Source organism: Pseudozyma hubeiensis (assembly GCF_000403515.1).
Source record: "Pseudozyma hubeiensis SY62 DNA, scaffold: PHS68, whole genome shotgun sequence".
Taxonomy (NCBI): Eukaryota; Fungi; Basidiomycota; class Ustilaginomycetes; order Ustilaginales; family Ustilaginaceae; genus Pseudozyma; species Pseudozyma hubeiensis.
The window spans coordinates 314,565-340,264 of record NW_012133850.1 but is presented as its reverse complement, the minus strand read 5'-3'; the positions used below and the strand labels follow the sequence as shown (position 1 = coordinate 340,264).

The 25,700-nt window shown below is 57.1% G+C and overlaps 9 protein-coding genes across 9 annotated transcripts; 6 read left to right on the top strand and 3 right to left on the bottom strand.

Moving 5' to 3' along the window:
* Positions 1–419: 419 nt before the first annotated feature.
* PHSY_007003 (hypothetical protein) lies at positions 420–2,747 on the top strand (the record flags this gene model as incomplete). The annotated part of the gene is made up of 1 exon (XM_012337599.1): positions 420–2,747. The coding sequence occupies one exon, from the start codon at positions 420–422 to the stop codon at positions 2,745–2,747; it is 2,328 nt and encodes a 775-aa protein (XP_012192989.1).
* A 672-nt stretch (positions 2,748–3,419) lies between these two features.
* PHSY_007002 (hypothetical protein) lies at positions 3,420–6,821 on the top strand (the record flags this gene model as incomplete). The annotated part of the gene is made up of 3 exons (XM_012337598.1): positions 3,420–4,572; positions 4,661–4,813; positions 4,984–6,821. The coding sequence occupies 3 exons, from the start codon at positions 3,420–3,422 to the stop codon at positions 6,819–6,821; spliced, it is 3,144 nt and encodes a 1,047-aa protein (XP_012192988.1).
* A 51-nt stretch (positions 6,822–6,872) lies between these two features.
* Positions 6,873–7,346, bottom strand: PHSY_007001 (hypothetical protein; the record flags this gene model as incomplete). The annotated part of the gene is made up of 1 exon (XM_012337597.1): positions 6,873–7,346. One exon carries the CDS (start codon positions 7,344–7,346, stop codon positions 6,873–6,875), a length of 474 nt encoding a protein of 157 aa, XP_012192987.1.
* A 569-nt stretch (positions 7,347–7,915) lies between these two features.
* PHSY_007000 (hypothetical protein) lies at positions 7,916–8,952 on the bottom strand (the record flags this gene model as incomplete). Its single annotated transcript, XM_012337596.1, has 4 exons — positions 7,916–7,990; positions 8,236–8,297; positions 8,396–8,461; positions 8,556–8,952. 4 exons carry the CDS (start codon positions 8,950–8,952, stop codon positions 7,916–7,918), a joined length of 600 nt encoding a protein of 199 aa, XP_012192986.1.
* Positions 8,953–9,866: 914 nt separating this feature from the next.
* PHSY_006999 (expressed protein) lies at positions 9,867–11,279 on the top strand (the record flags this gene model as incomplete). The annotated part of the gene is made up of 1 exon (XM_012337595.1): positions 9,867–11,279. One exon carries the CDS (start codon positions 9,867–9,869, stop codon positions 11,277–11,279), a length of 1,413 nt encoding a protein of 470 aa, XP_012192985.1.
* A 426-nt stretch (positions 11,280–11,705) lies between these two features.
* PHSY_006998 (NADH-cytochrome b-5 reductase) lies at positions 11,706–12,542 on the bottom strand (the record flags this gene model as incomplete). Its single annotated transcript, XM_012337594.1, has 1 exon — positions 11,706–12,542. The coding sequence occupies one exon, from the start codon at positions 12,540–12,542 to the stop codon at positions 11,706–11,708; it is 837 nt and encodes a 278-aa protein (XP_012192984.1).
* A 926-nt stretch (positions 12,543–13,468) lies between these two features.
* PHSY_006997 (hypothetical protein) lies at positions 13,469–13,786 on the top strand (the record flags this gene model as incomplete). Its single annotated transcript, XM_012337593.1, has 1 exon — positions 13,469–13,786. The coding sequence occupies one exon, from the start codon at positions 13,469–13,471 to the stop codon at positions 13,784–13,786; it is 318 nt and encodes a 105-aa protein (XP_012192983.1).
* Positions 13,787–13,825: 39 nt separating this feature from the next.
* Positions 13,826–16,798, top strand: PHSY_006996 (hypothetical protein; the record flags this gene model as incomplete). Its single annotated transcript, XM_012337592.1, has 1 exon — positions 13,826–16,798. One exon carries the CDS (start codon positions 13,826–13,828, stop codon positions 16,796–16,798), a length of 2,973 nt encoding a protein of 990 aa, XP_012192982.1.
* A 436-nt stretch (positions 16,799–17,234) lies between these two features.
* On the top strand, positions 17,235–24,611 carry PHSY_006995 (hypothetical protein; the record flags this gene model as incomplete). Its single annotated transcript, XM_012337591.1, has 2 exons — positions 17,235–18,783; positions 19,027–24,611. The coding sequence occupies 2 exons, from the start codon at positions 17,235–17,237 to the stop codon at positions 24,609–24,611; spliced, it is 7,134 nt and encodes a 2,377-aa protein (XP_012192981.1).
* Between the last annotated feature and the right edge of the window lie 1,089 nt (positions 24,612–25,700).

Sequence of the window (25,700 nt, the reverse complement as noted above, 5' to 3'; positions counted from 1 at the left end):
AGCATTTGCTCTGACAACCATCTCAAAACATTCGTGCTCCACCTTCGGACGCAAAGCAGCTCCCCTCCAACGTGTACTTTTAGCTAGATTCGATCATTATCGTCTCCCGTCAAATCCTCTTTGTACTTGTAGCCACTCGATTGCATTCAGATCCTCGATCCTCGTCATATAGAAGCATGCCTTCTCGCAGAAAGCAGCTGTGCATTATCACACTCGGAATCACATCATCACCATTCATTTGCGCTGTATCTTTCTCAGAGACTCTTGAGCATTGTGCTGACTCTGTGCTACAGAAGGCGGTCAGAACTGTGCTGCGTATGTGAATTTCAGCGGCTCCACAGAGGTGTTGTTCACGTTCCTGATGATCTGGTGAGGTTTTGCATGGTGTTTGTGAATGTGGCAGAGCGACGCGCTGAGACATGGGAGACCCTTTCTCTTGCGGCGGAGGAAAGAAAAATGTCGAGAGCGCGTCGAGAACAACACCAAAACGTCGAGAGGAGGCTATCGAGCGTTTCAACTTTGCGACCTGTTCATCATCTCTCAACAAACGCGCCATCATCCCAACTCCCCGAACGCGGGTCCTTGTGCTCTGCTCGGCGTGTCAAATGACCATGTCGGAATCGACCGTCTTCGATGCCGACTATCCTTTTCCTGACCTCGACCCGGCTCGAGCACGCGAGTCACTCCGCTTCGCGGCCCTCGAACTGTCCGAACGAGGGCTAGCCTCGTCATCCAGATGGACGCTCGAGCTGCTTCAGTCGGTGCCTTACACCGGTTCTTCTAATGCAGATCCGTTCCTCTCACGACAGGTTTCATCCGATGATTCGGCGGTGGCCGCATCGACACCTGCGGCGAAGCGTCGCTCACAGGCAAAGTCGCTGATCCCGGAGCACTCGACGCCTGCGTTCGGCATGCATCAGCGCATGTCCGTCGAGCCAGGCACAGAAGATGCATCAACACGCGAGGCCTCGGGAAGGTTTGCACCCGGCGCATTTGCCTCCTCACCTCTTGCGAACAATCGCCTCGCTCACGTTGCATCGCCGAGAGGCGACCCGGACAGCTCGCTCATCACGGTCGACAGCGAGGACGACGCAGCTCCCGGGTCTGCTCACGTCCATTGGCAATCCAACTCTAACTCTGTTGACTGTTCTCCCGGCGCGTCTCAAGTCCGATTCGGGGGCTCGTCATACGCCGGATCGTCCCTACTCGAGGAGGAAACGTACTTGCTGGCGAAAAGCCATTTCGACCAGCACCAACTCGAACGATGCATCTGGGTGCTCGAAAGCGGCAAGAGCAGCTCGGAAAAGGCACGCTTCTTGCGTCTGTACGCTCGCTTGCTCATGTCCGAACGCAAGCTCGACGAACACGGCATGATCATCCCCAAGCCCAACAGCACGCTACCAGCTACCTCGCCAAGCTTGATCCCGATCCTCAAAGAACTCGTCGACGCATCCGAACCGTTCCTTTTGTTTTTGAAAGGTGCCATCCTGCGCAAACTCAATCGACCGATCGAAGCGATGGACTGTTTGATCCGCTCGGTGCAGGGCTTTGCGTACAACTGGGCGGCGTGGCAAGAGCTGGCCATGACACTGGAACCAGGCGAGGCGGATCAGATGGCCGACTTGCTTCCCGAGTCGTTCATGGTCAGCTTCTTTCGCGAGTTCCTCGACCGTCACTCAGCGCAAGAAGGCGATGTCACCATCACGCGCATCGACCGTCTGCTGGAGTCGTTCCCGCGTTCGGCGTATCTGCTCACCTGCCGCGCGCAGACCAACGTACATCGTCTCGACTACATCGAAGCCGAGCAGGACTTCCAGGAGGCATGGTCGATCGATCCGTATCGAATCGACGGGCTGGCCGACTACTCGAACGCCCTCTACCTACTCAACCGCACCGCCGAGCTAGCCCACCTTGCGCACAAGTTCAGCTCCTTCGCCAAGGACAGGCCAGAGGTGTGCTGTCTGGTGGGCAACTACTACAACCAGCGCAGCGATCACCACCGTGCCATCGAGGCCTTCCGACACGCGCTTCGACTCGACTCCGGGTGCGTGCCCGCCTGGATCTTGCTCGGTCACGAGTACATCGAGCTGAAGAACAGCCACGCGGCGGCAGAGATGTACCGAAGAGCACTCAAGATCAACCCGCGCGAGTACCGTGCGCTCTACGGTCTTGGGCAGGTGTACGAGCTCAACGGTGCGTACACGTACGCGGTCAACTACTTTCAAAAGTGTGCGGCGATCCGTCCGTACGATGGACGAATGTGGTCGAGCATGGGTATCTGCTACGACCACCTCGGTCGGTCGCAGGACGCCATCTCGTGCTTCAAACGCTACCTCGCTTGCCGACTCAACCAAGGCGATACGGTGATGGGCCTGACGAGGATCATCGAGGTGTACGAGAAGGAGCGCGATTTCGAAGCGGCGGCCTGCTACCACCGACGCCTCGTCCAGGTCGTGGATCGGGCGCTGGCGGGTGCCGAGTCGAACGTCGTAGCGCGCTACGCCCGTTCGTACATCATCGCAGCGAGGTGGGAGATGGGAGAGATCGGCGCAAGGGCCGCGCAGCAGCGTGCAGGAGGTGCCGCCGACGAGATGGAGCAGGATGGCGAAGGCGCCACCGCTGCCGCTACCAAAGTGGGCAATCTGGCTGTGGCTAATGACTACCTGCAAAAAGTGATTGCAGCCGGGACCGAGATGACCGATAGCGCCGAGATCCTGCTCAAGCGTCTTGCCTTCCTACGGGATTGAACGGTCGTCGAAGGCGTTGCCCTGGTCGCAGACAATGTACAGGTTGCACACTGCATATTGCATACATGATGCATCGATCGTATTCTCTGCGGACATAAGATCAGCCACCATTTCAGCAGCGCGTCCACATCGCGTGACGGTCTGCAGAGTGAGGATGAGTAGCGAGAAGGGATGAATGGGCCGTGCGAAGGGTACCGACTCATCCGAGGCTGCCAGGCTGTCAACGCCAGTCATCCGGGACCAGAACTGACTGTGAACGGGACTCTCCTCGGATCGGATGTGATGAACCTGTAGACTTCGCCGAAGCGAACGACCAAATGTTTCAAGACACGAAGGTGAGGTTCGAAGTTGGGATTAGGGATTCGCAAGAGGGCTAACGTCATAACGTGCTTGCGATTGCACGGTGAATTTCTGGTTTGCTTCACGCTGACAGAATGACACAGATCGTTTCCGAGTAAGAACGCCACTTTTATTGTTTTACCTTCTGGTTTTGCGCTTGGCATAATCGTAGGTGGAGGATGGCCTGTTTGCATAGCCGTGTCTTCCATTCACTTGACTTGGCCCGTGACATATAAGGAGGACAGCTTTCCATCCGAGCTCACTACGAGGTATCCTCAGACCACTCATCTAGTCTGCTCACAGCCCTCTGACTCGATACCTGTCGGAACTAAAATGTCGTCGCAACGCAACTATCTCGTTTGGGGCGCCAACGGCGTCTCGGGCATCGCCGCCCTCCGAGCCCTCGTCGAGCAGCCCAAGGAGACCGTGGGCCACATCTTGGCCGTGTCGCGTCGTCCTCCTCAGGTCGACCTCAAGGACGATCGTATCAAGTTCGTCTCGATCGATATCCTCAACGCCTCTGTCGACGAAATCGCCGATAAGCTCAAGGCCAACGGAGGCGACAAGGTGAATGCTGCTCTGCACTACACCTATATCGAGAAGAAGGATGCCCAAGAGCTGTTGGACATCAACCACATCTTGCTCAGCAAGGCGCTCGATGCCACCTACGCGGCAGCTGGCAAGTCGCTCAAGCACTTCCACCTGCAGACGGGCTACAAGTGGTACTCGCTCCACCTGGCCGACAAGAACATCGCATCGCCGCTTCCGTACAAGGAGGATGCGCCTCGCGGACCCACCGACCCTCCCAACTTCTACTACGACCAGGTCGACACCCTCGTCGCACACGCCAAGAAGCACGGATACGCCTGGTCCGAGACGCGTCCCAACACCATCATCGGTGCCGCCAAGGGCAACTTTATGAACCAGGCCGTCTCCACTAGCATCTACCTCGCGCTCGAGAAGGCCAAAGGCAAGACCGAAGTCCAGTATCCCGGTAACAATCTCAACTGGGACCAGATCTTCGTATCACAGAGCACTGCCATCAACAACGCCCGCTTCCAAGTCTTCCTCACCGACCCCGCCAACGCAGCCAAAACCGAGAACCAGTCGTTCAACATCGAGGACGGTGACAAACGCAAGCTCGGTCAGATCTGGCAAGACTTGGGCAAAGAGTTGGGACTCAAGATCCTGCCACCTACCCTGGAGACAGAGTACAACGAGAAGCCGCCCAAGCTGAGCCTGAGCCTGCACGAGTGGAGCGAGAAGCCGGAGAACATCGAGGCGTGGAAGAAGCTGACCAGCGAGAAGGGCGGTGATCCCAAGGCGTTTTCGGATCACTCTACGTTTGCATTCGCCGACTTCACGCTGGGCGCGACGTTTGATCAGCAGGGAAGCCTGGACAAGGCCAGGGCTGCTGGTTGGGATGTGGTGTGCGATACGGCCAAGGATGGGTACTTGGAGACCTATCGTTACCTGCAGCAGATCGGTACGCTTCCCAAGGCTTGAGCACGGTGCCTCTATGTACTCATTCCGGCAAATGCGAATTTGAATGTCGAGCTTCCTTCCCCGAGCAGAGCTGATTGTGTTGCGTGCGATTCGAGCTGCCTGCATCAAGACGCCGGCGGACCGTGAGCTAGGCGAGAAGAAAGCGTTGAGAAGAGGCTGTGGTTCGGACTACAAACTCCGAAAACACAAAACGCGGTGTCCAGTGCGGCCCGACTCGAGAGGTAGAGTACTGCAGTGTTGGTGTGCGTGTTTTGTTCCTTTTCGAAGACTGCAGCCGTGTTTCCCAAAAATCGGAAAAGGTCATGGCGCAGCGCACTCTGCTGCCGAACAACACACGGACCCTGAAGTAGCCCTTCCAATCCCTGTTTCAGACCTGACCTCTCTCTGTAAGCTCCTCTCCTTTCGACCTCATCCATCAACTCTTTCATCGTCGTCATGTCGGCGCCCGACTACCGCTACCTGCAAGCATGGGCTCGACCCTCAGCTTCCAAAGCAGCGTCCACATCGAAACGTCTGTACGACAGCGGCAGCTCGTACGAAGCCGTGCTGCCCACCACGGATGTCAGCGCAACAACGACCGATGGCAAGGATGCACTTCAGCAGCAACAGTCGGCGTATCAAGTTAGACTCGACACTCCGGGTGGCATCTCGTATGCACCTGATGCGCTGGCACAGCACAATTCGGTCAAGCGTCTCTTCATCCCTGCTACCATGCACGACCGCGGGGCAAAGGAGTATGACTTCAGCAAGGAGATCGAGGCAAGACAGAAAGCGGCTGCAGCAGCAGCGTCGGAGCAGAAGGGGAAGCTGGACGACCAGGGAAGGACACAGGCGCAAGCGTACAAGGAGGAGGTGGAGAAGTCGCAGTCTGAGCCGAGTTCGGTCGACGAGCCGGTCAAGCCTTTCGAAATTCCCGCATCGTCGTCAGTGCAAACAGCGCCAGACCCTACCGACAGCGACGCAGCTTCGATCAACACCAACGCTACAGCCACCTCGGCGCGATCCAAGATGACCACCTATACCCTGAACGCAGGACGCACCGATACACTCCCGATGAACGTATCAGCTAACGCAGTCACCACACCATTCCGACCACCCCCTTCCATCACCGGCGACGCAGCCAACGCCAAAACCCCTTGGGCTGCTTCCGGAACGTGGACCTCCCATCGCACCCTCGACCGTCTCACCGACAAGGAGAAAAAGGCAGGCATCACTCAATTCGAACAAGCCTCCGAAGGGCGGGTTCCGTCAGCATACGAAGCGAGCCTCTTTGCACCTTCCTCGGACGCTGCGACGATCAGGACGGCGCGTCCGAACGGAGAGCTGCTGGTGGAAGATCTATTTGTACCGGATCCGAGACCGTGGCGACCGCTGAGGTACGTGCGCAAGATCGATCCACGTCAGATGCTGATCTTGTGTGCAGGGGCTGCTCTGACACCGGGTCAGGTGGCGGCTATGAAGCTCGGCAGCGATGCCAGCTCCATCATGACCACCGACACTTCGGCTACAGGGTTCGGCGCATCCGATACCGCATCGGTTTACAGCTCGATTCCGACCGATTTTTCTGTGGAAGCGACACGCAAAGCCATGTTCGGAGCTGGGAAGCTGCCGGACTATAAGTCGCTCGAAGCGCAGCTAAAATCGACCCACACCAGCTCATCCCTTGTCTCGACACAGCAGGCGGAAGAAAAACGTGCTGGACTTGGGTTCGTATTTTGCCCCACACACGACCCTCGTTCGCGTCAGCCAGGCTTCGCCCGTTCGGCCGGCGTGGCGATCGAAACCAACTTCTCGCGCCGATTGGAACGTCCACCGGACCTCTCCTCCACCACGCTCCGTCGCGCCGCCCTGCGTTCCGCGCTCGCCGCGCTCGAATATACGCGCTGGGAAACGGAAGGCTTTGACAAACTCGTCATCGCCACACACCACGCCTGGCTCGTCGACGGCATCTCGCGCTGGATCTGGGAATGGCGCCACAACAATTGGCGCATCATGTCCGAATCTCCGCTGGGTATGGTGGGTGAGCAGGTGCCCGATCGCGATCTGTGGGAGTTGCTCGATAAGGCGGTGAGGGGCTACGAGGAGATCGACTGTACGGTGAGGTTTTGGAAGGTCGGCAAGGCGCAGAATGCCGAAGCGGTGGAGTTGGCGCAGAGGGGTGCGTGTAGGGATGATCAGCAGATGGGGACAGTTAGGTGGACGAAGAAGAAGACTAAGGAGGGTATCTGAATGGAATGAAATTGGAGGTTGAAAGGTGACAGAGTTTGCGTGTTTGAAGCGTCAGGATGTGCGGAAGAAGAAGTGGGTGGGCCAAGCGTATGCAAGCACTGCGTCGTAGCGAGCCTTGAGTGAAGCCGAAATCGTGAGTCTGTCGGTGTGACGAAGGGGTACGACGGATAGCAGGCTTGCCAGTAGGATGCCTGCCAGTGAGCTTGAGATGGTCGCTCGCGAGAGGCGTCTCCTCCTGGTCCGCTTTGCTGGACTTGCGGCACTGGACGATGACCTCTTAGCAAACCTGAGCAGCGCAGGTACGGCGTACGTCGCGTGAACGGCAAAAGCGCCAACCAACACAGTATACGCCAACGCCATCGTCGCTTTGACGCCTGTTGTTGGATGCGAAAGGGTGTGCGAGACGAACGAGTAGTCCAATTCGCTCGGTGACAGTCCGGATATCGGTGCTCTGTCCATCGAAGGTATCAAACGGTTCAGTGCGGCGTGATGTACCACAAACGGCGCCAAGAGCCACCCGGACATTTGCGCCACCGTCATCTTCGCCCTCGCTGGTGTTTCCTCCGGCAAAGCCACCACTTTGTCTTCCCTTCCATCCTCGGTCCTTGCAACGGTAAAGTTCCTCAACACCCTCTTCAACCCACCCGAAAGCAAATGCACCCCCAACCCGAACCACAACAACCCCTCCCCCACCGCACTCTGATACGCCACCCTGCCCAACAACATCCACCTCGAAACACCGTCAATCCTATCATTCACATCTCCTCCACCCAGTAGTCCGATCAGAGGTGCGGAAAGGTGCACCACTGAAAAAGCCACCAGCGCCAACGCCGACGCCGACTGCATCCGGGTCAGAGCGGAAATCGTACGCCGTCGATACGCGGCTGGTATGGCCAGCGACCCCGAGGCCAGCTGAAGCCCGAGGATGTGCATCACCATTCTTGAAACACGGGCGAAGGGCGTTGTGATGGTCGTCGGATCGCAGGTCGTGAATGTTCTCAGACCAACACTCAAAAAATTCCGACCCAACTTGCATGAATCACAGTCGCGTCTCTCACGAGTGTTGCTCCCATTACAAATCACTCTCGCCATCTCTAAGCATCCTCTTCAAACGAGTGCGCAAGATCGAGATCTGGAACGAAGAAATCGATGCCATTGCAAGCCTTCATCTGTTGGTACATTGCTTTCATTATGGATAGAGAGTAAAAGGTGGTTTTGGATGAAGATGGGATTGGATTGAGGTTTGCCTAGTAGTCCATCGAACCAGGCGAGGCATCAAGCGCATTGGTCGGCTGCTTGTATCGACTTATGCAGAGGCGTACTGTGATGTCGGGTGGAGGTGATCAAATGGACAAAAGGAAGGTGAGTGGCTGTTCGCGGATGTCGTTGCGAGCAGAAGCAAATCTGGACGTACCTTTTTGGTGTACTCTTGCGCCGTCTTGTCGAACTTTGCCTTGTCAGTGTTGTACAGCTCAGCTGCATTGCAGAGGCATCGAGGAGCAAAGTCAGAGACGTGTCAGCGGCGGAGTTGCTGTAAAGACCTTTCGATTCGAGCGAGTGATGTCGAAGCTTACCAATAGACGCGACCAATGCATCGTCCGGGTTAGGCTCTTCGAGGAGCTGGAGTATGGAGAGCAAAACTGCGTACAAGGATCGCGGGTAAGGACAAAGCGACCGAGCGGAACATGTCAGCAGTGTGCATCCTGCCAAGGTCTTCGCCTGTGTTCGACTTACTGGTGACCGCCTTTGTGCTAGGCTTCCATGCTTCACTCTTGAGGATACCAACACACAAGTCTGCGTCATAGCCAGCGTCGAATTCCAAAAAGTCAGTAAGAGCACTCCCAACCTTGCCTCTGACGACGTTGTGACATTGAGACTCACTTCCGCTCTCGTCGATGTTGGGGTGGTAGATGCGCGTGTTGAACTTGACCTTGGGCGACTTGAAAGGATACTCTATGGGGAAATCCATGTCGACCAAGAATGTGCCTCCGGCGTACGGACTCTTTGCTGGTCCCTGGAGCTTTGCGACCCATTTGTAAATGTTGTCCTCCTTGGGCTCAACGGTGATGCCTGAGATCGGCTCCTTGGTGAGGTCGGCCAGCTCCTTGCCGATTCTTTTCGACGAAGCCATCGTCGCTGGAATGCTGATGTGTGTGTGCCAAGTCGGGTTCTGGACTGAGCTGAGAAGCCTTGAAAGCGATGGTATCCGGACCTTTGCCTTCTGTTGTGAATTGATCAAGAATCGACGACGGTCTCGGTGGTGATCGAAGGCAGGCACGTCGTGGTAGAACTGAGCCGAGAGGAATCTTGAGGAAGAAAGGTTGGAAAGTTTGTTGTTGAAACTCGCATTGAACCGCGCTCGTGTGTGTGTGTTTGTGTGTGTGCCTTTTCGAGTTAGTTGAAGTCAAAGTTGGTTTCACACCTGCTTTGTGGAGGGTCAGTGCCAAATTCGTATCTAACACCCATTGAATATTTTCTTTCCTTGGCATGTCCAGCTTGCAAGCTGCTTGACACGCAACCAGACCGAGTCCACAGCTGTTGCAACATGGCTCAAAGCGTGACACCATGAGCTTGATCGAAGTCTGGTTGCGTCCAATTGTATCGGTGCCGTCGCCGCGCTACGCCCCAAGCCAGCTGGTCATTCTATTTAAAGCATCACACAGACAGTCAGCGTAGCAACCTCGGTGAAATTGGCCGTTCCGATGATATCACACTGTATAGCCACGCGCCAAGAAAACTCCAACGCGGGGACTGCAGGACAAGGAAAATTAAACGGTCCATGCACTGCCTCCACACTCCTTCATCTTCTTGCTTTGTGTCGTTTTGAGCACTTGACTGCAGCGCAACGTCGGCTGTCTTGAAGAAACGCTGCGCATCTTGCTGTCATTGTCAGTCAACCGACAGCCAATTTGATATTCGCCCGGCGACCAAGTCATGATGAATCGTTGGCTGTGTGGTTGAAGAGGATCTTGATCAATACATATTGTTACCGTAGGCATTCTCTTGCGTCTGTACCACCACTACCACCCAAATTCATCCGCAACCATGTCTTCCACCTCTTCGCATCAATCTTCAAAGGGTGTGGAGCTGCTCTCCTTGCCCGGCGCCATCGCCACCCAAGACTACCAAGGAGAGACTGTCATCCTAGCCTCTGGTAAACTCCAGTCGCTGCTCGTCAGCATCGAGCTTGAGGATGCTTCGAGGCACGCCACCGCCACCTCCTCGAGCGAGAAGGCTCCGAACTACGAGACCGACCTCTGGCTGGTACTTTCCATCGGAGACGACTTTTCTCTTCCTGTAGCAGCTACGCAGACCATCATCCCTCAGGGCGACACTTCCAAACGCTCGTACGTCTTTCCCTCGCTCGAGCTCGAAGGCGCTTCCATCAAGATTGCGCTTCCGGCCACCACCAGTATCGCCGACATGAAGCGCTTCGAGCAGATCCTCTCCCAGTACGCTGCCTACCATGACGAGGATCGATCGGACGCGGGTACCATGGAGCTAATGGACGAAGACGGAAAAGTGATCGGCGTCGTTCAGGGCTTCACCGTTCGCGAGTCGGATGCAATGTCTGACGCAGGCAACGAAAAAGCACCTGTTCTCATCGATCTTCCGCCCGAGCCTATCAGCGAGAGCGAAAAGCAAAATGTCGATGTCGACGTCCTCTCTGCTGAGGAGAAGCGCGACTGGATGATCAAGGGGGCCGACACCATCTCGCGCACCATCATCAGAGCATCCGAGTTCGTAGGAGGCAAAATTCAGGGTGCTGCCGACTCCTACATGGCCAAACACCCCGCTGCCGGCTCCTCTGGCACCTCGACTCCCAACAACGAAAAGGCCGAAGCAGGACGAGACCCTGTCAAGTTCGGCCCAAAGACGCACGCCGGCGTAAAGACGGTTCACAACTGGTCCGGATCTGCCGTGCAGATCTCGTCCCAAACCACCGGTGCCATTCTCCGCGTCGCCGGCAATGTCGGTGACAAGATCGGCAAAAAGACAGGCATCCAGCGCAAAGTCAACCCGGACGGCACCGCCGGTCCCGCACCCACCGGCATCCGAGGTTTCGTCAATCGCGGTCTCATTGCCGCCAACACCGTACTCGACGGAATCGACGCCGGAGCACAAACCCTTCTCTACACCTCTGGTCAGGCTGCCTCGGACGTTGTTAGTCACAAGTACGGTCCTGACGCCCGTTCCGTCGCTGAAGGCATCGGTGGTGCAGGTAAGAACGTCTTCATCGTCTACAAGGACGTACGTGGGATCCGAAGGTCCGCTCTGCTCAAAGCGGCACGATCTCGTGTCATGAAGGCGAAGCTCGACGATGGAAGGGAGGTCACCATCAATGTCAACGAGAAAGGTGAGGCCGTTGCTTCGGAGATCTCTGGATCAGCAGGCGCTTCTGGCAGCTCAGCATCTGCCGCAACGGCGGAAAAATCGGCGTGCCCACCTCCTTATTAGACACACGAGTCTTGTGGTTTCCTCCTGTGATCAATGCAAAAGTGTGTTCATACTTCTACTGTAGAGTGACGTCTGAGATTCAAAGTCGCAGAGCACGCCGACCCGCATTTGAGCTTTGTTCATCCGCGTTAGGTGCACGAAGCGATTGTATTGCTTTTTTAAAGGAGAACTTGGAACAATACCAAACACGGATGCGCTGCTTTTCGAAGCGTCGCGAGAGGAAAAAGGGTGAGGAGAGATACTGTCCTACACCGAACCGTCATACGGACTCGGACAGCATTATGTCGAGGCGAGAGGTTTCTAGAGAAATGAAGGGACGCAGGAACGGATCTTGCGCTGTTTGCGTGGTTCGATCTCTGCTTCGTTGGCCAGAGATTCGGACCATCGTAAGCATGCCAGTTAAGCCTATGCCAAGGGCCCGCCGGCTTAAAAGCAGAAGACTTGGTCCTCGAGCTTGCTGACAGTGCGAGGCTTTTGGTAGCCGAGGGCTTCGAGGTGTCCGGTCATGGCCTTGATCATGGGAGGAGGACCGCACATGAGAACCTTGATGTCGTCGGCGGGCTTGGGCATCTTCTCCTCCAGAGCATCCTTGGTGACGAAACCGGTGCCGCCGGTCCAGCCCTCGGGGGCCTCGTTGAGGAAGTAGTGGACGCGGAACTGGTCCTTGTGCTTGACGGCGAGCTCGTCGAGCTCGTTCTTGAGCAAGATGTCGCTCTCCTTGACGTTGGCGTAGATGAAGTCGATCTGCGTCTTGTCGGCAGGGTTCTTGAGCGCAGCACGGATGATCTGCAGGCAAGGAGTAAGACCGGTACCACCAGCAATCATGCCAATGTGGCGCGAGAGACCGGGAGAGTAGCGCATCTGACCCTTGGGGCCCTTGACCGAGAGGAGATCGCCGATCTTCATGGCGCCAATGTACTTGGAGACGTTGCCCTGTTCGTACGACTTGACGACGAGGTCAAAGAAGCCGAGGTCGTCATCCGACGAGGTGGGCGTGTACGAACGCACGACGTTCTTGCCGCCCATGTTGGCTTGGACCGAGATGTGCTGTCCGATCGGCAAGCCAAGAATGTTGTTCGAGCGAGGAAGCTTGAAGCGGTACAGCGCCGTGTTGTCCGAAAGCCTCTGCTTCTCCATGAGGCGGTACTGCTGCCATTGTGTGGGGTTAAGCACGGGCTTGAGCTTCTGGGAGTCAAAGTACAGCAGGGCTACCACCGAGAACACCAGGCCCACCACAAAGGCGAGAACGACGTTGATCTCCATTGGATTGGTTGCCGCGTCGTAGAATTGAAGAGGTTCGAAGTCGGGGAAAAGGTTCGCAGCGAGCTTTGTAGCGGCGAGACAGGTACCGAATGTGATCAAGATGGAAGCAACGAGGACCACTTGCTCGATGAGCACCATGCAAGAACGAAAGGTGGATGGAGCAAGGTATATACGACGCCGGTCTTTTCAGAAGAAGAGACTGACAGACGCGGATGAAATGTAGGTGAGTCGATGACGGTGGTGGTGGTTGAGAAACAACAGTGACGGGGAGATGGAAAGACCAGAACGACAACTCGAGGATGTGAAAGGTTCAGACTCAACTCTGTGGTCGACGTCAAAATGACGATGCCATCACCTCGCCAAGCGCAGTTAGGCCAGTCTTTCGGGGAGAATGGAAAAAATGACGCTCTCGGTGAAATCTCGCGTGTGTGTCTGTGCGGGGAGGCGTGGCTCGAATCCCAAAGTTGAAAATCTCTGGAAGATCCGCCGAGGTGGAAGCGTGTGTGCGGCTGTTCCTGTGGCGCCTTGTCGGATTGGTGGATTGGCTAAGTTGAGTGCCAAAAGCTCAGCTAGGCTCCCTGTCGTGTTGACCCGCCAGGCGACTCTCTCGTGAAAAGCGTACCCGATCTCGTTCGCTTCTGCATGAAGACGTGTCGAATTTTGGTATACATTCGAGACCATAAGGTCTGCAGGTCTAACACTTTAGCTGGAATTCATCAACGATGCGTTGGATGTTCACGTGTCAAGAACGGTCCGATTTCGGTACAGAGCGTCTCGCCAGATGTCTGAGTTTAAGGGGTTCCGAGCACAAGCCATTCTGGCTGTGCATAGGACATTTTTTTTTGGTTTCGCACCGAGAGGCCAGGTCAGGCTGTGAGGTAGCACGCGAGTAAGCCGGCCAATAACTTTGGACGCTGCGTCTCCACATGACACTTTCGCTGCGAGAAACAGCGCAAGACGGGAATCGGAGTTGCGTCGTGGCCTTCATGACTTTTGGACACAGCCTGGCCGACGAGACGGCCATACAGTTCACGATAACAGCATTGCTGTTTGGAGGTGGACCGATAGCCGCCACTGACATAGCCACCAACTCGTCGACAACACAAAACATCCGGCAAAGGGTCTTGAACGGCCCTGCTTGCTACTACTGTAGCATCGTCCGGCGCCGAACAGCTCACCAGACTTTTGTAGCTCGAGCCGGCTGTACGACTCACCTTACGGCTGATCAGATTCATCAACAATAATTTCAACCGTGTTGAGCCCTCAGGGCATAGAGCGTCAACATGGACTCGTTCTCCGTCGGAGCTTCTCATATCAGAAGGTCGACCGAACAGCACTCGCGCGCCGCTTCGAGCAACGGCTACTACTCGGATGGCACAGCTTCCTCGGCAGCTGACATTTCATCCTCTCTCCTCGATACCTTCAGCACCATTCTGTCGGAAGCCGACAGCTACATCACTTTCTTTGAAGGACGCATACGCCTCGAAGAAGACTACATAAGGAGCTTGAGGATCTCGCTCGAACGTCAGAAGGAGCTCGATGCCAAAGTCAGTTCCAAGATCGTCGGCGATGTGAGCCTCATGGCCGACGCTCAGCGCTTTCCTGAACTCCGGCGTGCGTGGCTCGAGATGCGCCAAAATGACCAGCGTGAACTCGAAGCACGCTCCTACATGGTCGAGACGTGTCGCCAGGGCGTTCTAGCACCGCTGCTGGCCTTCCGTGATGCTCAGGAACGCATCCGCAAACGTGTCAAGGAGGATGTGCGCACGAGCTTGTCACAATACGATGAGATGCGCAACACCAATCTGCCTAGGATTCGACGCACGTACGAAAAAAGAGCCGAGGAGGTCGAGAATCTCCAGCTTCAAGCCAAAGCCGTCGAAGACCAGCGCACGTTGCTCAGCACCAGAACGGCAGAACGAGAATCAGCTTCCACCAGCCACAGCCGCCAACCCTCTCATCCAGACTTTGACCCGACAGCGAGATCGCCTCCTTCCACCTTCCCCGGCAGCACCGGCACCAGCCTCATGCGTCGCAAAAGCAGTCGCAGCCGTCATCACTCGAGACATCACTCGGATGCCTCGTCAAAGTCTCTCGGCGCTTCGGCCAAGGGCAATCGAAGCTCCGACGAGAGGTCCGTCGGCTCGCCGCCCGTCACAGATACGCATCTCCCAGCAACAGCTTCCGCCCTGTCCACCTCACCGCCCAGTCCGTCTCACGAAAAGACGAGGCCAAACTTCTTCGAAGCTTTCAAAACCCGAGAGGGTTGGGATGCGGCCAGGAAGGAAGCGCCAAAGAAGATTGGCGCGCTCATCAATCGCATGCGAGAGGGCGGACAGGGAGGTGCTGCCGGTTTCGGTGTCGACAGCGGGCCGCCCACGCCGTCCATGAGCGAAACTCTCCTAGGGACTTTCGGTGGCAGCAACAACAACAACAACCCGTACAAGGCCACGCAGACCATCGCTGCAAAGCAGGCACGTGCAAAGCGAGAGGTGGATGAAGCGGACAAAGCGTACCGCAAGGCCATCTTTGACCTCGAAACCTTGCGTCTGCGCAGGCTGAGGACACTCAAAGCTGCCGCAGCTTCCGTGATAGAATGCCGCACCGAGCTAGCAAACACGGCTCAGGCAGTATGGCTGCAGTCGGAGCGCTCGCAGATCGTGCTGCACGACAGAAGCAGCGGTCTTCATCAACACAGCGAGGACAGGGTCAAAGCGGCTCTCAATGATTTCGACCAGGAGCTCAGATCGATGGAAGAGAATCTGCCAGGTGCCAGGACCCTGGAAGACAAGAGGGTGTCCTATGTCAACTATTGGCATGGCGAACTTAAGAACCTAATCTTTGGTACGCCGCTCACCGACTATCCGCTCACTGTGCCCTATCGCCTGAGCGACACAGTTGCTCCTCCTCTCATCGTCACGAAGTGTATCGACTTCATCGAGACACATGCGATCAATCTTCCTGGCATCTACCGTATCTCGGCCAAACAGTCGAGCGTCAAGCAACTGGCTCTGGCCATTGAGAAGGACGAGCTGGGCTTTCAGTTCGATCCAGCCAAAGACGAGCCGGCGGCCGTCGCGGGCGTCTTCAAGGATTATTTGCGTCAGTTGCCTGAGCCGGTGCTCGCTATACCCTGGGCAGAGCGAATCAAATATACCCACGAGAGAGAGGAGCACATCCGAACCGGTTTTGCAACGCTGAAAGGAAAGATCCGTCGACTGCCTCCCATTCACCAGCTCACACTCAAAGTGATTGTTCAGCATCTCAGCAGGCTGGCTCAACACTCAGATCAGAACAAGATGACGGCCGCCAACCTGAGCGTTGTCTTCTCGCCGTGTCTTTTGTCTGAGGCGGACCACGAGACTACGAGCGTGGCTGCTGCCATGGAGGAAGACAAGACGATGGAGGATCTCATCCTGTATTGCAACGACATTTTCGATCTCAAGACGGCGGGTGCACCGCTGCTCCCGCCTATCTCGTCGACACGCGCCGGTGAACTATCCAGAGCTGGCCAGAGCGCAGCGGACGCCGCCTTTGCGTCATCGTCGCCGACCACCGACAGCTCAATTGACGTGCCTTCTCCTTCGGATCTTCCGATTGTCAGTGGTGCCAGTCTGAAAAGGAGCAATGCAATCACGCCGGCCATTGCCGCCGGGAGTGACGGAAGCACCGATGCAGCTGGGACCAGTCACTCTAGACATGCAAGTGGAGGCTCCACGAAGGAGGATGCAGCAGCCACGCAGGCCGCCGACCTTGGCTCTCTCGCAGACAGGTTGCATCCTCGACATGTGGGCGCCGACGAACCGACTGAAAGGTCCTTGCCTCGACTGCAGACCGTCGACCTTCCTGCGAATGCGAGCCGTGGATCGAGCAGCGCGATCGTCGCGGGCTCAGCAAGGATGCACCCCACCCAGGCAGCCCACCGAGCCGAAACAGATCCAAGTCCTCAGGGGCACACCCATAGCCTTGAATCTGCGCCTCGCTCGAGCACAGGTTTGTCTGGCGAAGAAGGAAGCATGTACCTTGCTGCCACTTCAACGACCGCGCCATCCCCGCTTGCAGTCACTTCGAATGGCCCTCTCACACCAGGTTTACTGACTCCTGCCTCGTTGCGATCGCCGCTCGATAACGTCATTGATTCTGCTCAGGCTTCGCAGGGACATCCGACGCCCACAACGGAACAAGCTGACCTACATCATGCACGCTCGATCACGATAACTTCGCCCCCGGGATCAGAGGGTACGATTGACCATTGACAACCGGGACAATTAACTGAATCGCCGTAAAGCATCTTATTACATTGTATTGTCGCATTGCATCGCAAACATAGTTACACCAAAATGCTCTTGCAGCGTTGCCTTTGCTGTACGTGAGTCGGTGCAAGCGCGCTCGAGGGTGACGTTCGGATGCAAGAATTGACTGATCGGCAACAACAATGCGGTGATCTTTCCGGCGCATGAGCTTGCAGGTTGAAATTTTGGGGAAGCGGCAGTGCAAGGTACACGCCTCAGCGTGGCTCCTGTGACAGCGCAGCCGTGATATGAAGTGTGCTCACGTTCAGGATGGGACCTCGCAGCTGCCTTGCATGGACAAGCGTACTCAGGGGCTGTCTCCGACGGCTTCACCTTGGCACTTCTGATGAGATTGCACGTCGGGCGCTTGGATCGCTTCCATGGCATACAGCCGAGGTGGATGTCGGGATCAACACGGCGCTCGAACCTCGCACTGGCTGTTGTTTGCAGACCGAGCAGGCGTAAAGCCGAAGCCTCGAGAAAAGTGGCGGTGTCAACAGCTTCCAGGAGCTGCCCATCGTACTTTGACTCCAGTCGTCTTGGGCATCTGACCTTCTCTGACTACCCTAGCACCTTCCTTCAGCGCAGTTTGACGACCTGGAAACGAACATTCGACGATCACGACGACAGTCATGTCATCTACTTCACCAAGAGCGGCGGACAATGTCTGTCTTACAACAAAGAATTGAGGCGCTGCCATCTACGAAAGCGGACCATGCCAGACAGTTGGCTGCGTCGGCGGACAGAATTTGGCTCTATGTTATGGCGAGCAAAGCAAGAGCGCTCGACGAATCAGCAACAACAGACTGCTCGTTACGACGACAACGGATCGCAGATCGTGTCCACTCTTCGAACGTGGTCACATCGAGGTACAAACACCGACTCCTCGCAAGCTGAGGTCAGCAGAAGACCATCGCCAGCTACTCTCTCGGCAGGGACAGAACGGCCAAAGGAGTCAGGTCAAGGTTTCAGAGATCACTGGTGGCAACTCAGCCGGCGGTCCAATGCAGATCGCAGGGAGAAGAATCCTCATGCTTTCAGGTCGGTGACTCGCAGCGTAAGGTTCGAGCAGCTGGACCGAGACGTCGTGGCAGAGCGACTTGACCGATCGTCAACCATCGTGGATGAACGCTGCGATGTTTGGCGTCGATCACGATCTCAAACTGATTTGGGAGCGTCTGGATGGCAGTTGAGGACAGGGTCCAGCCGGCCAAACGACGGATTTGGAAAGGGGAAAACCAGGTTTGAATCTGGTGCAGCTGCAGAGCACCACCGGTCATATGCAGGATTTTCAGAGGCAGACGTCAGAGGAGCCTCGCCAAATCCGGATGCACCTTCAACGCGAAGGACCCCTTCTTCGATTGGACGAAGGGCGTGGAGCCTCGTTGCGGCATCTTTTCGATCTCATGGTACAAGAAGCAGAAGCCAATTGTCGAGCCAAAACGGCAGCAAGGTCAAGAGCGATACAGACATGGACGTCTTTCGTCGTCGAGTCGAAGGAGGTGTTGGCAGCATCAGCACATCTGCTTCGAGGGAAGGCGTTGGCTGGAGGCTTGCGCCGAAATCGCGGCCAGGTCCCGTGTGCAGTCGCTGCCAACGTGTGGATGGATCCAAGAATTTCTCGCCTCGTCGAAATACTGCCGACCACTTTACGGGACGCGAAAACGGCGGCTTGGCAGCTGACGTCGATAATCGTCAAGGCTTCCACTGCCGAGCTGACACTGCTGCTCGCCTCCTACCTCTACCTCAGTCTCAGTCTCAGCCTCAGCCCCAGTCTCGTCCTCAGGCTCAACCGTCTTTTTCCAGATCCGACCAAATTCGGCGTGCAGCACCACGCCGCAGACTTTCCCATTTGGGCTTCTTTGCCTCGACGAAAAATCCAGTTTTATCATTCTGGCGGCAGCAGGCGGAAGAAGCTCAAGCTGAAGCAGATGCGCATGGATGCAAAGGTAAGTTGGATGGATGGCTCTGCCGTGGATGGGCTACACTCCGCTTCTCGTCCTTCCCCTAACTTCTTCTTCTCCTTTCTCCGATCCTTCTTCTCCTCGTCGCCGTACTCTTCTTGTATCTGTCTCTTTTCGATCGATCAGTTTCTCACCGCCCCGTATCTCCCTCTTCTTCGCCGGATGCAACAGACACCACCACCACCGTCATCCCCACCCATGACTCCCTTCCTTTAAACGTCCGTTCAGCCTCCGCCGGCTACTTTCAGGATCGATCGGCACTTGTCACGGCATCGAGGGCAGCATTCAATCTCGTCTCGGCGACAAAGGACGACCCGCTCGCTTCCTCCTTCGACATCTACAAGCCCCATCCGTTCGGAGTCTGGCACCACAATCGCGAAGGACCGACAAGCCTACCGCATCCTCCCAGGCGAGCCTCTTCTGCTTCGTTTTCGGGAATCCCATCCGGGCCCCTTAGTCCATTCACAAGGCACACTCGCAACGTACATTCGTTGGGAACTATTCCCGACCGTCTGTCTGCCACCGTGTCTCCACCTTCCGTCGGTCGAGAGGGCTGCTCGCTCGAGTACGCCCAGGTACGCGCGTCCGGTTTCCCCTTCGTCATGCCCGACAGTGGATCAGAGGCCACACATACCCCTGGCACCGAGCCGGCATCCGAGATCGGCTCGCTTCGCAGGTTCAACGCGGCATCAGACGCGGGCTCTGCCAGCATGAGCAGATCCTTCTCCGATCAGCCAAGTATGCGCAGCTACGAAGAGAGCTCCGTCAGCGCCAGAGGTCCTGCTGCAACCATCCATCGCGCCGCTGGCGAGCACCTGGGCACTTCGCTTCGATCACACTTTGTTCCATCACCTGCCAAATCACCCTCGCAGACCAACCTCTCAGCGCCGCCTCACCAAGACATTTCGCCTTCAACCCCGGACCACCTCGACGCTTCGAACGCTTCCAGCGATCGTGAAGCTCCACTTTCGACCATGGCGACTCACCGCGATGATGTCGAGGAAGATGCGTTCCTCGACGAAGCGGAAGCTGCGGCGTTGCGACCTTTCAACGACTCCAATGCCAGCTCAAGCAGCTCTCCCATCATGAAGCTAAGCGCTCCATCTGCAACAACGCCTTCCCTGCGCGACTTTCCCGTGAACGCAGAACAGAATCCAAGCTTCGAGTCCGTATATGCACCCGTTCGTCAGAGGACCGACTCTCGTCCGACCATCTCTCCCAGCGGCACCTCGCGCGCCATCACAACTCCTGCGCCAATGCCTGTGCCTCAGGCATTGGCCGACCATAGACCCACCGTTCGACGCGCCGATGGCCAGCGGGCAGAGAGCGAGGTGGTCCGCAGTCGCAGCTCGTCAAAACCTTTCAGCTTCCCAGCTCGCGCCAGCGCTCAGTTCACGCCGCGAGAGCGCCAGGACGTGCTACAAGGTAAACACTCGTCCGCCAAGAATGGCGACTCGATGATCCGAAGGTTCATTCGCAGAGCCAGCTTGAAGGGCAGAAAGTCGCAATCGGTAGGGAGCGCGCCGTCCGTGGTCGGCAATCCCGGCAAGACGTCGGTGCCGCTTTCGTCAGAGTTCGGTTTGCAGGAAAGCGCGGACAACGCTACACCGCGCGCCAGTACCCTTTCTACCACTCCTATGACACTCACTCGACGTCGCAGCAAGTCGAGGGAGCGCAACTCGTCAAAGACTTCCAAGTCGTCTTCTCTCTTCGCACCCTTTCTCGCTCGCGATCCCAACAAGAGAGAAGGCAAATATCGCACAAAGCGCGACGACTCCTTCGGGCATGCAGGACCAATGCCACGTGACGACGACGCATCGCCGTACATTAGGGACAGCTTACCTCTCAGCTCGAGCTCACCGTTCCTTGCACGCGACCCCAGTTTCGGAACTTTCACACGCTCCATCGACGATGACGTACAAAGCAGAGACTTTGCAATTGTTCAGGCTTCGCCGAAGCGGCCGCATTCCGACATGCCAGATGAGCAAGGAGCAAGCGAGGTGCTCCAGAGTCCTCAGCTGGCAGAAGCTGATGACCTCGAGGAGCACGATCAGCGACCATCGTCACAGTCGACCGATCAGACCGACTACGGCGTTGGCACCTCCATCCCGATGTCAACGGGAGAGCAAGCCTCTTTGGGCCACGGTGAGCTATCTGCTACGCCGGGGCAACCATCCGATGTTGCGGAACGTTTGTCCGCTTCCTATGATCACAGTCAAGCTGCCCTTCCGTCCACCGGCCATTCGAAAAAGGCCCAGGAGCTCACACGTCCGAGACCTGGCATTCCTCGTATCTGGCAAGGTCTCGAGTCAGTCGATGCCGATCACACCTTGCGCTCCACGCACATTGACGATGCCGATAGCTCCGACGACACGCCGCCCGATCACAAACTGCCTGCAAACCGTTTCGATACGGCTACCACCACGAGCTCATTCAAGACGGCGGTCAGCAGCCTTGATTCACCGCCTAGAACTGCTTCGACACGTCGGCCCAGGGATGGATCGAGAGCATCAAGAGTCAGTCTGCGAACGCTGGACACGCCTTTGGCCCGACACTTCGACCAGAGCCCTAGGCTGGACTCCCCGCTCTCCGATCTCATCACCAGCATAGAGAGACGCATCAGCACTCGCAGCATCTCCGGCACAACCGGGTCGGGACACTACCTCGATGCTGTCGCTTCCCCTAGCAGCGAAGCTTTGCATCTCGAGCCGGATCACGTTCGCCACGCCGCCGCTCAGGATCATTCGCCTCCACCTTCGCTGATCGCACGCAACGGACAGCACCACGATGATTTCTCGGACGAAGACGACGATGCATCCCTTCGCGCTGTGCCCCGAGAGACGCATCTGCCGGCCGCCTCGCACACGGCGCTTGTCGAGACGCTCAACCCCTCGAATCGCAATTCGCTCATCGAGCCGGCAGCCAGCACACCCCGTCAGGCCGCCTTCCCAGGTGACGGTGGATTTTCGCGCTCAAAACGCGACACCTTTGGCGGACTCGAATCGACACCTCTCGCGCAGGTGGCATCTAGCGAGGGTTCAGCTGCCGCTCATGCAACTCGTCCGCAGTTCTCTCGCTTCTCCTCAGCGACGGCCGGTCCTGAGGACGATGATCAGCATGTCGATCGCCTACCTGGCGAGGACTCCGAGGAGCGCGAAATTGTACTGCCCGAGGTCAAGGTTTCGGAGATTGAGAGCCATCTGGCAGCTGTTGAAGCAGCTTTGCAGGACAACAGACATGGAGGCAGCTTCGATCTCACCTCGCTGCGGCAGCGCATGTCGGATGCGTCTTATTCAATGCACGCCAATCCATCGTCAAGCAGCATGGCTTCTCGAGACGCAATACTGCCTTCGACGCCGCACTTCGCACACAAGAGCACCGACGAACTCACGCTGCCTGGCGCATGGGCTGAGGACAACGCCTCCTCCGTCACGACAGCTGACGACGGGCGACGCATCACGCTCGCGCCCGAGTCACACGAGGCGCTGGCGGATGCCGTGCGCAGCGTCCGTAGGGCGATCAGCTCTTCACAGCTCAACGCGGGCGACGATGCTCACGCCGCTCTCGCCGGTCGATCCGTCGACACTCTCGGCATGGAGAGCTTTGTCTCTGACGCCGCTGAGCCAGCCGGCGAACGAACCATGGCTGCTGACGCGTCCATGCTGTCCGAGGCCACGCCGGCGCGAGCTGCTAAACGGCGACAGGAGGGCATGCGCGATATCGAGGAGGCGTACAGCCGCATGCTGGCACTGGTGCAGTCTTCGGCTGTCGGCGTGACGCCCTCGCCGCAGTTGCGCGGGGACGAGGGTCGCCTCGGCTTTGATCCCCCTCGACGACCGATGAAGCTCGGCCAAGCTACGTCCGGAGTCAGTGAGCTTGTTTCGATCTCTCCGCTGGCGAAGGCCTCGACCAAGACGGACGAGCCTCTTGGCAATCCGACGCAATCGACGCGAGATGCGATGGAAGGTGCTGGATCTGGCCCTTCTACACGCTCTCAGGCGCGCATGCAGCCAAGTGCAGAGAATCGCACATCCACATCTCTGTCCGGCCTTATGGGTATGCCGTTGGACGTCAATCCTCACATGCTGCGCCAGGGCAGTGCGTCCACCGTTTCCTCGCTCCAGGATGTCTCCAGAGGCGAGTTTGTGGAGGGCTCGGCTTTCCGCAGACGACCCCCTTCGGATGCCAGATCGGTGTCGAGCCGCTATTCGCAGGCGCTCAGCCGAGACCACGCAGCATCGTCCATGATCGAGTCGGATGGTTTCCGCAAACGGTTCAGCACGGACAACACCACCGTAGGTCGGGCCAGCTCTGGCGCCGGACACACTTCACCGTCCGCGACAGCCAAGACGCTGGGCACCCCTCGGTCTTTCGCCACGTCCGTCTCGCAACCTTCGCTCGCGCACATGGTACGTCGTCACGAGCTAGAAAAGGAAAGTCTGCTCGACACGCTCGAGAGGGTGCGCGCCGAAAACGCCGATCTGCATGCCCGACACGAGAGTCTCACATCGGATCTGCACGCCGAGGTTACGCGCGTGTTGGAGCTCGAACGCGAACTCGAGCGTCGCGATTCTCGCGAGGTTACGCTGATCGGTCAGATCCAAGATCTGGAGACGGAGCTGGTGGAGCTCCGCTACCTCGACTTCCAGCTCAATTCGAGCGCGGATCAGACGCTCGGCTCAGAGGACGGCGAGGGTTCCATCATGGACGTCGAGTTGCCACCCGGTCTTCAATCTCGAGCTGGCATCGGAGCTCTGCCGCTTTCGCCGCGAGGTATGGCAAATCCTGCCCTTCAGCCTTCGCAGTCCTTGTCGTCTGCGCTGGGATCGGCTCAGCCCAAGCCAACGCACAGGAGCACTCGTTCCGAAGCATTTGTGGCTGGCCTGCCCGGATCTGGGCGATCGACGCTGCCTATCAGCAGGAGCGAGCTGCCACGTGCACGTCCTGTCTCCTTGTTGAACGGACCTGGAGGTCTGTTCCGCGACGACGTTGGCTCGCAGCGATCCAGCCAAGCATCGCCCCTTCCTACTCCACGCAGCAGCAGCTTGCTGCGTCATCCGCATCGAGCTTCGGCGAACGCCGCGAAGGCTCGCGCGGCATCGCCTACGTTGATGAGTCTCAGTATGCCTAAGGGGGACGATGAGATGTGGAACATTGCGGATGAACATCTGCCAGAGATCGATGACGAGATCATTCCTCCGTATCAACAAGTGGCTGCTACGGTGGCGCCCGCGGACACGATCGATTCACAGTACGTCAATCTAGGGCACCTTGGCGAGAGCATCGAGCGTGATGACGAGGAGGATCGATACAGCTCCGGACCATCTACCGTTCATCACGGTGGGACGAGTGTCGCAGCCAATGGCGTCACACCTCAGCGTGACGAGTCTGGTTCCATGCCACGATCTGGCTCGCAAGTGACCGTCACCAAGAGCTCCACAGCATCGCAACTGCCACGTCCATCTCCCACGCCGAGCAAGATCCCCACCAGCCGCTCCGTCGGTGGCATCGCTGATGCTCCAGCCCATCGAAGCATCTCCTCGCGTCTACCGCGTCTCGGTCTCAAACCGAGCTCGCGCTACTCCACCGCAGGAACTGGCATCCGCAACGTCTCGAACGCCACGGACAAATCCACCGCATCCACACTCTCTTCGGTCTACAGCACAAACTCTGCCGGCGCACCTCCCAGCCTCGGCTCTCTTCCCAGCGGGAACAACACCATGGAGGACGAGATTCAGGCGGAGCTGGCGCGCTTGGGTAACCCGCAGCCGTACATGCGTCACTATTCGCCTCCGAGGAGCAAGATGATGTGACCGAAGCCAACGCTTTGTATTATGTATCGAAATGTTGGATGATAATGAACAATTTTCACTTGATGATAGCGATCGAGTCGCTTGTGCCAGGGTGCCTAATGTTATGCTCGAAGAGACGCTGAAGTTTTGAGCTGGCCTGATACGAAGCAGGTCGTGCAGATCGAGCCCACGGATCCCAGCCGAAAAGTTCGCGAGGATTTGAACAGCTCTGGGCGAATTTTGCGATGCTGTCGCAATCGAGGCTTGATGTTGAAGGAGGCTCGGATGGCGTGCTCTGCTCCTGCGTATGCTTGTAGCAACCTTCCGATGATGACGTGTGGGATGGAATAGCAGAAAGACGTTCTCAGCTTGAAGCGATCGCAATGGCCTCTTGAGCATCCCCTGCGCTTTTGGAACAATCTCTGCGGCTCAAGTCCGATTCTTCCTCGTCCCGCGTGGTGTATACTTGTTGCAACACGCGTCCGAAACGCGAGTCCTCACCCGCCGCTCATCCATGAACGCGTTTGCGAGCGCCATTGATATGACGTCTGGTGATGGTTTTCGATCCCTTCAATCCGTTCGAGAGGTCGACCTGTTGCGCCAGTCGTGACTCGTTTGCCAGCCTTTGCAGGTAGATGAGGAAGGCAAGCATGACGTAGAGATCAGCTGTCTTTGAGAGCCTCGTGTTGGGTGGGAGGTGAGCTCGAATGAGCTTTTTGATCAGAGATCGGGCTGGCAGCTTCATGTCTGGACGTCGATGTGTATGTTGGACAGCTGGTAAGTTTGTTCCGTGCCACGAAGATCGCGCGATGAGCAGCAATGACTACTCGTATGCGAGCAAAGACGAAAAGGGACGAGGAGATGATGGAGAGCTGTTCGACAAAGTGACAGACACAGGGTTCAGACGTTGACATGCCGAAAGACGCGCCTGGCTGAATATCAAAAAGTGTTACATCACGTGCAGGCTGTCAAGTGGAGGAAAAATGCGCAGCACTCTCTCAAGCCTGCAAGCGTGCTCGAGCCATCTTGGCTTCCCTTCTTCTTCAACACCGTCGTCACTGCCAACATCCGCCCACATCGATACGACAGCCAGCTACAGATCGTCAACGC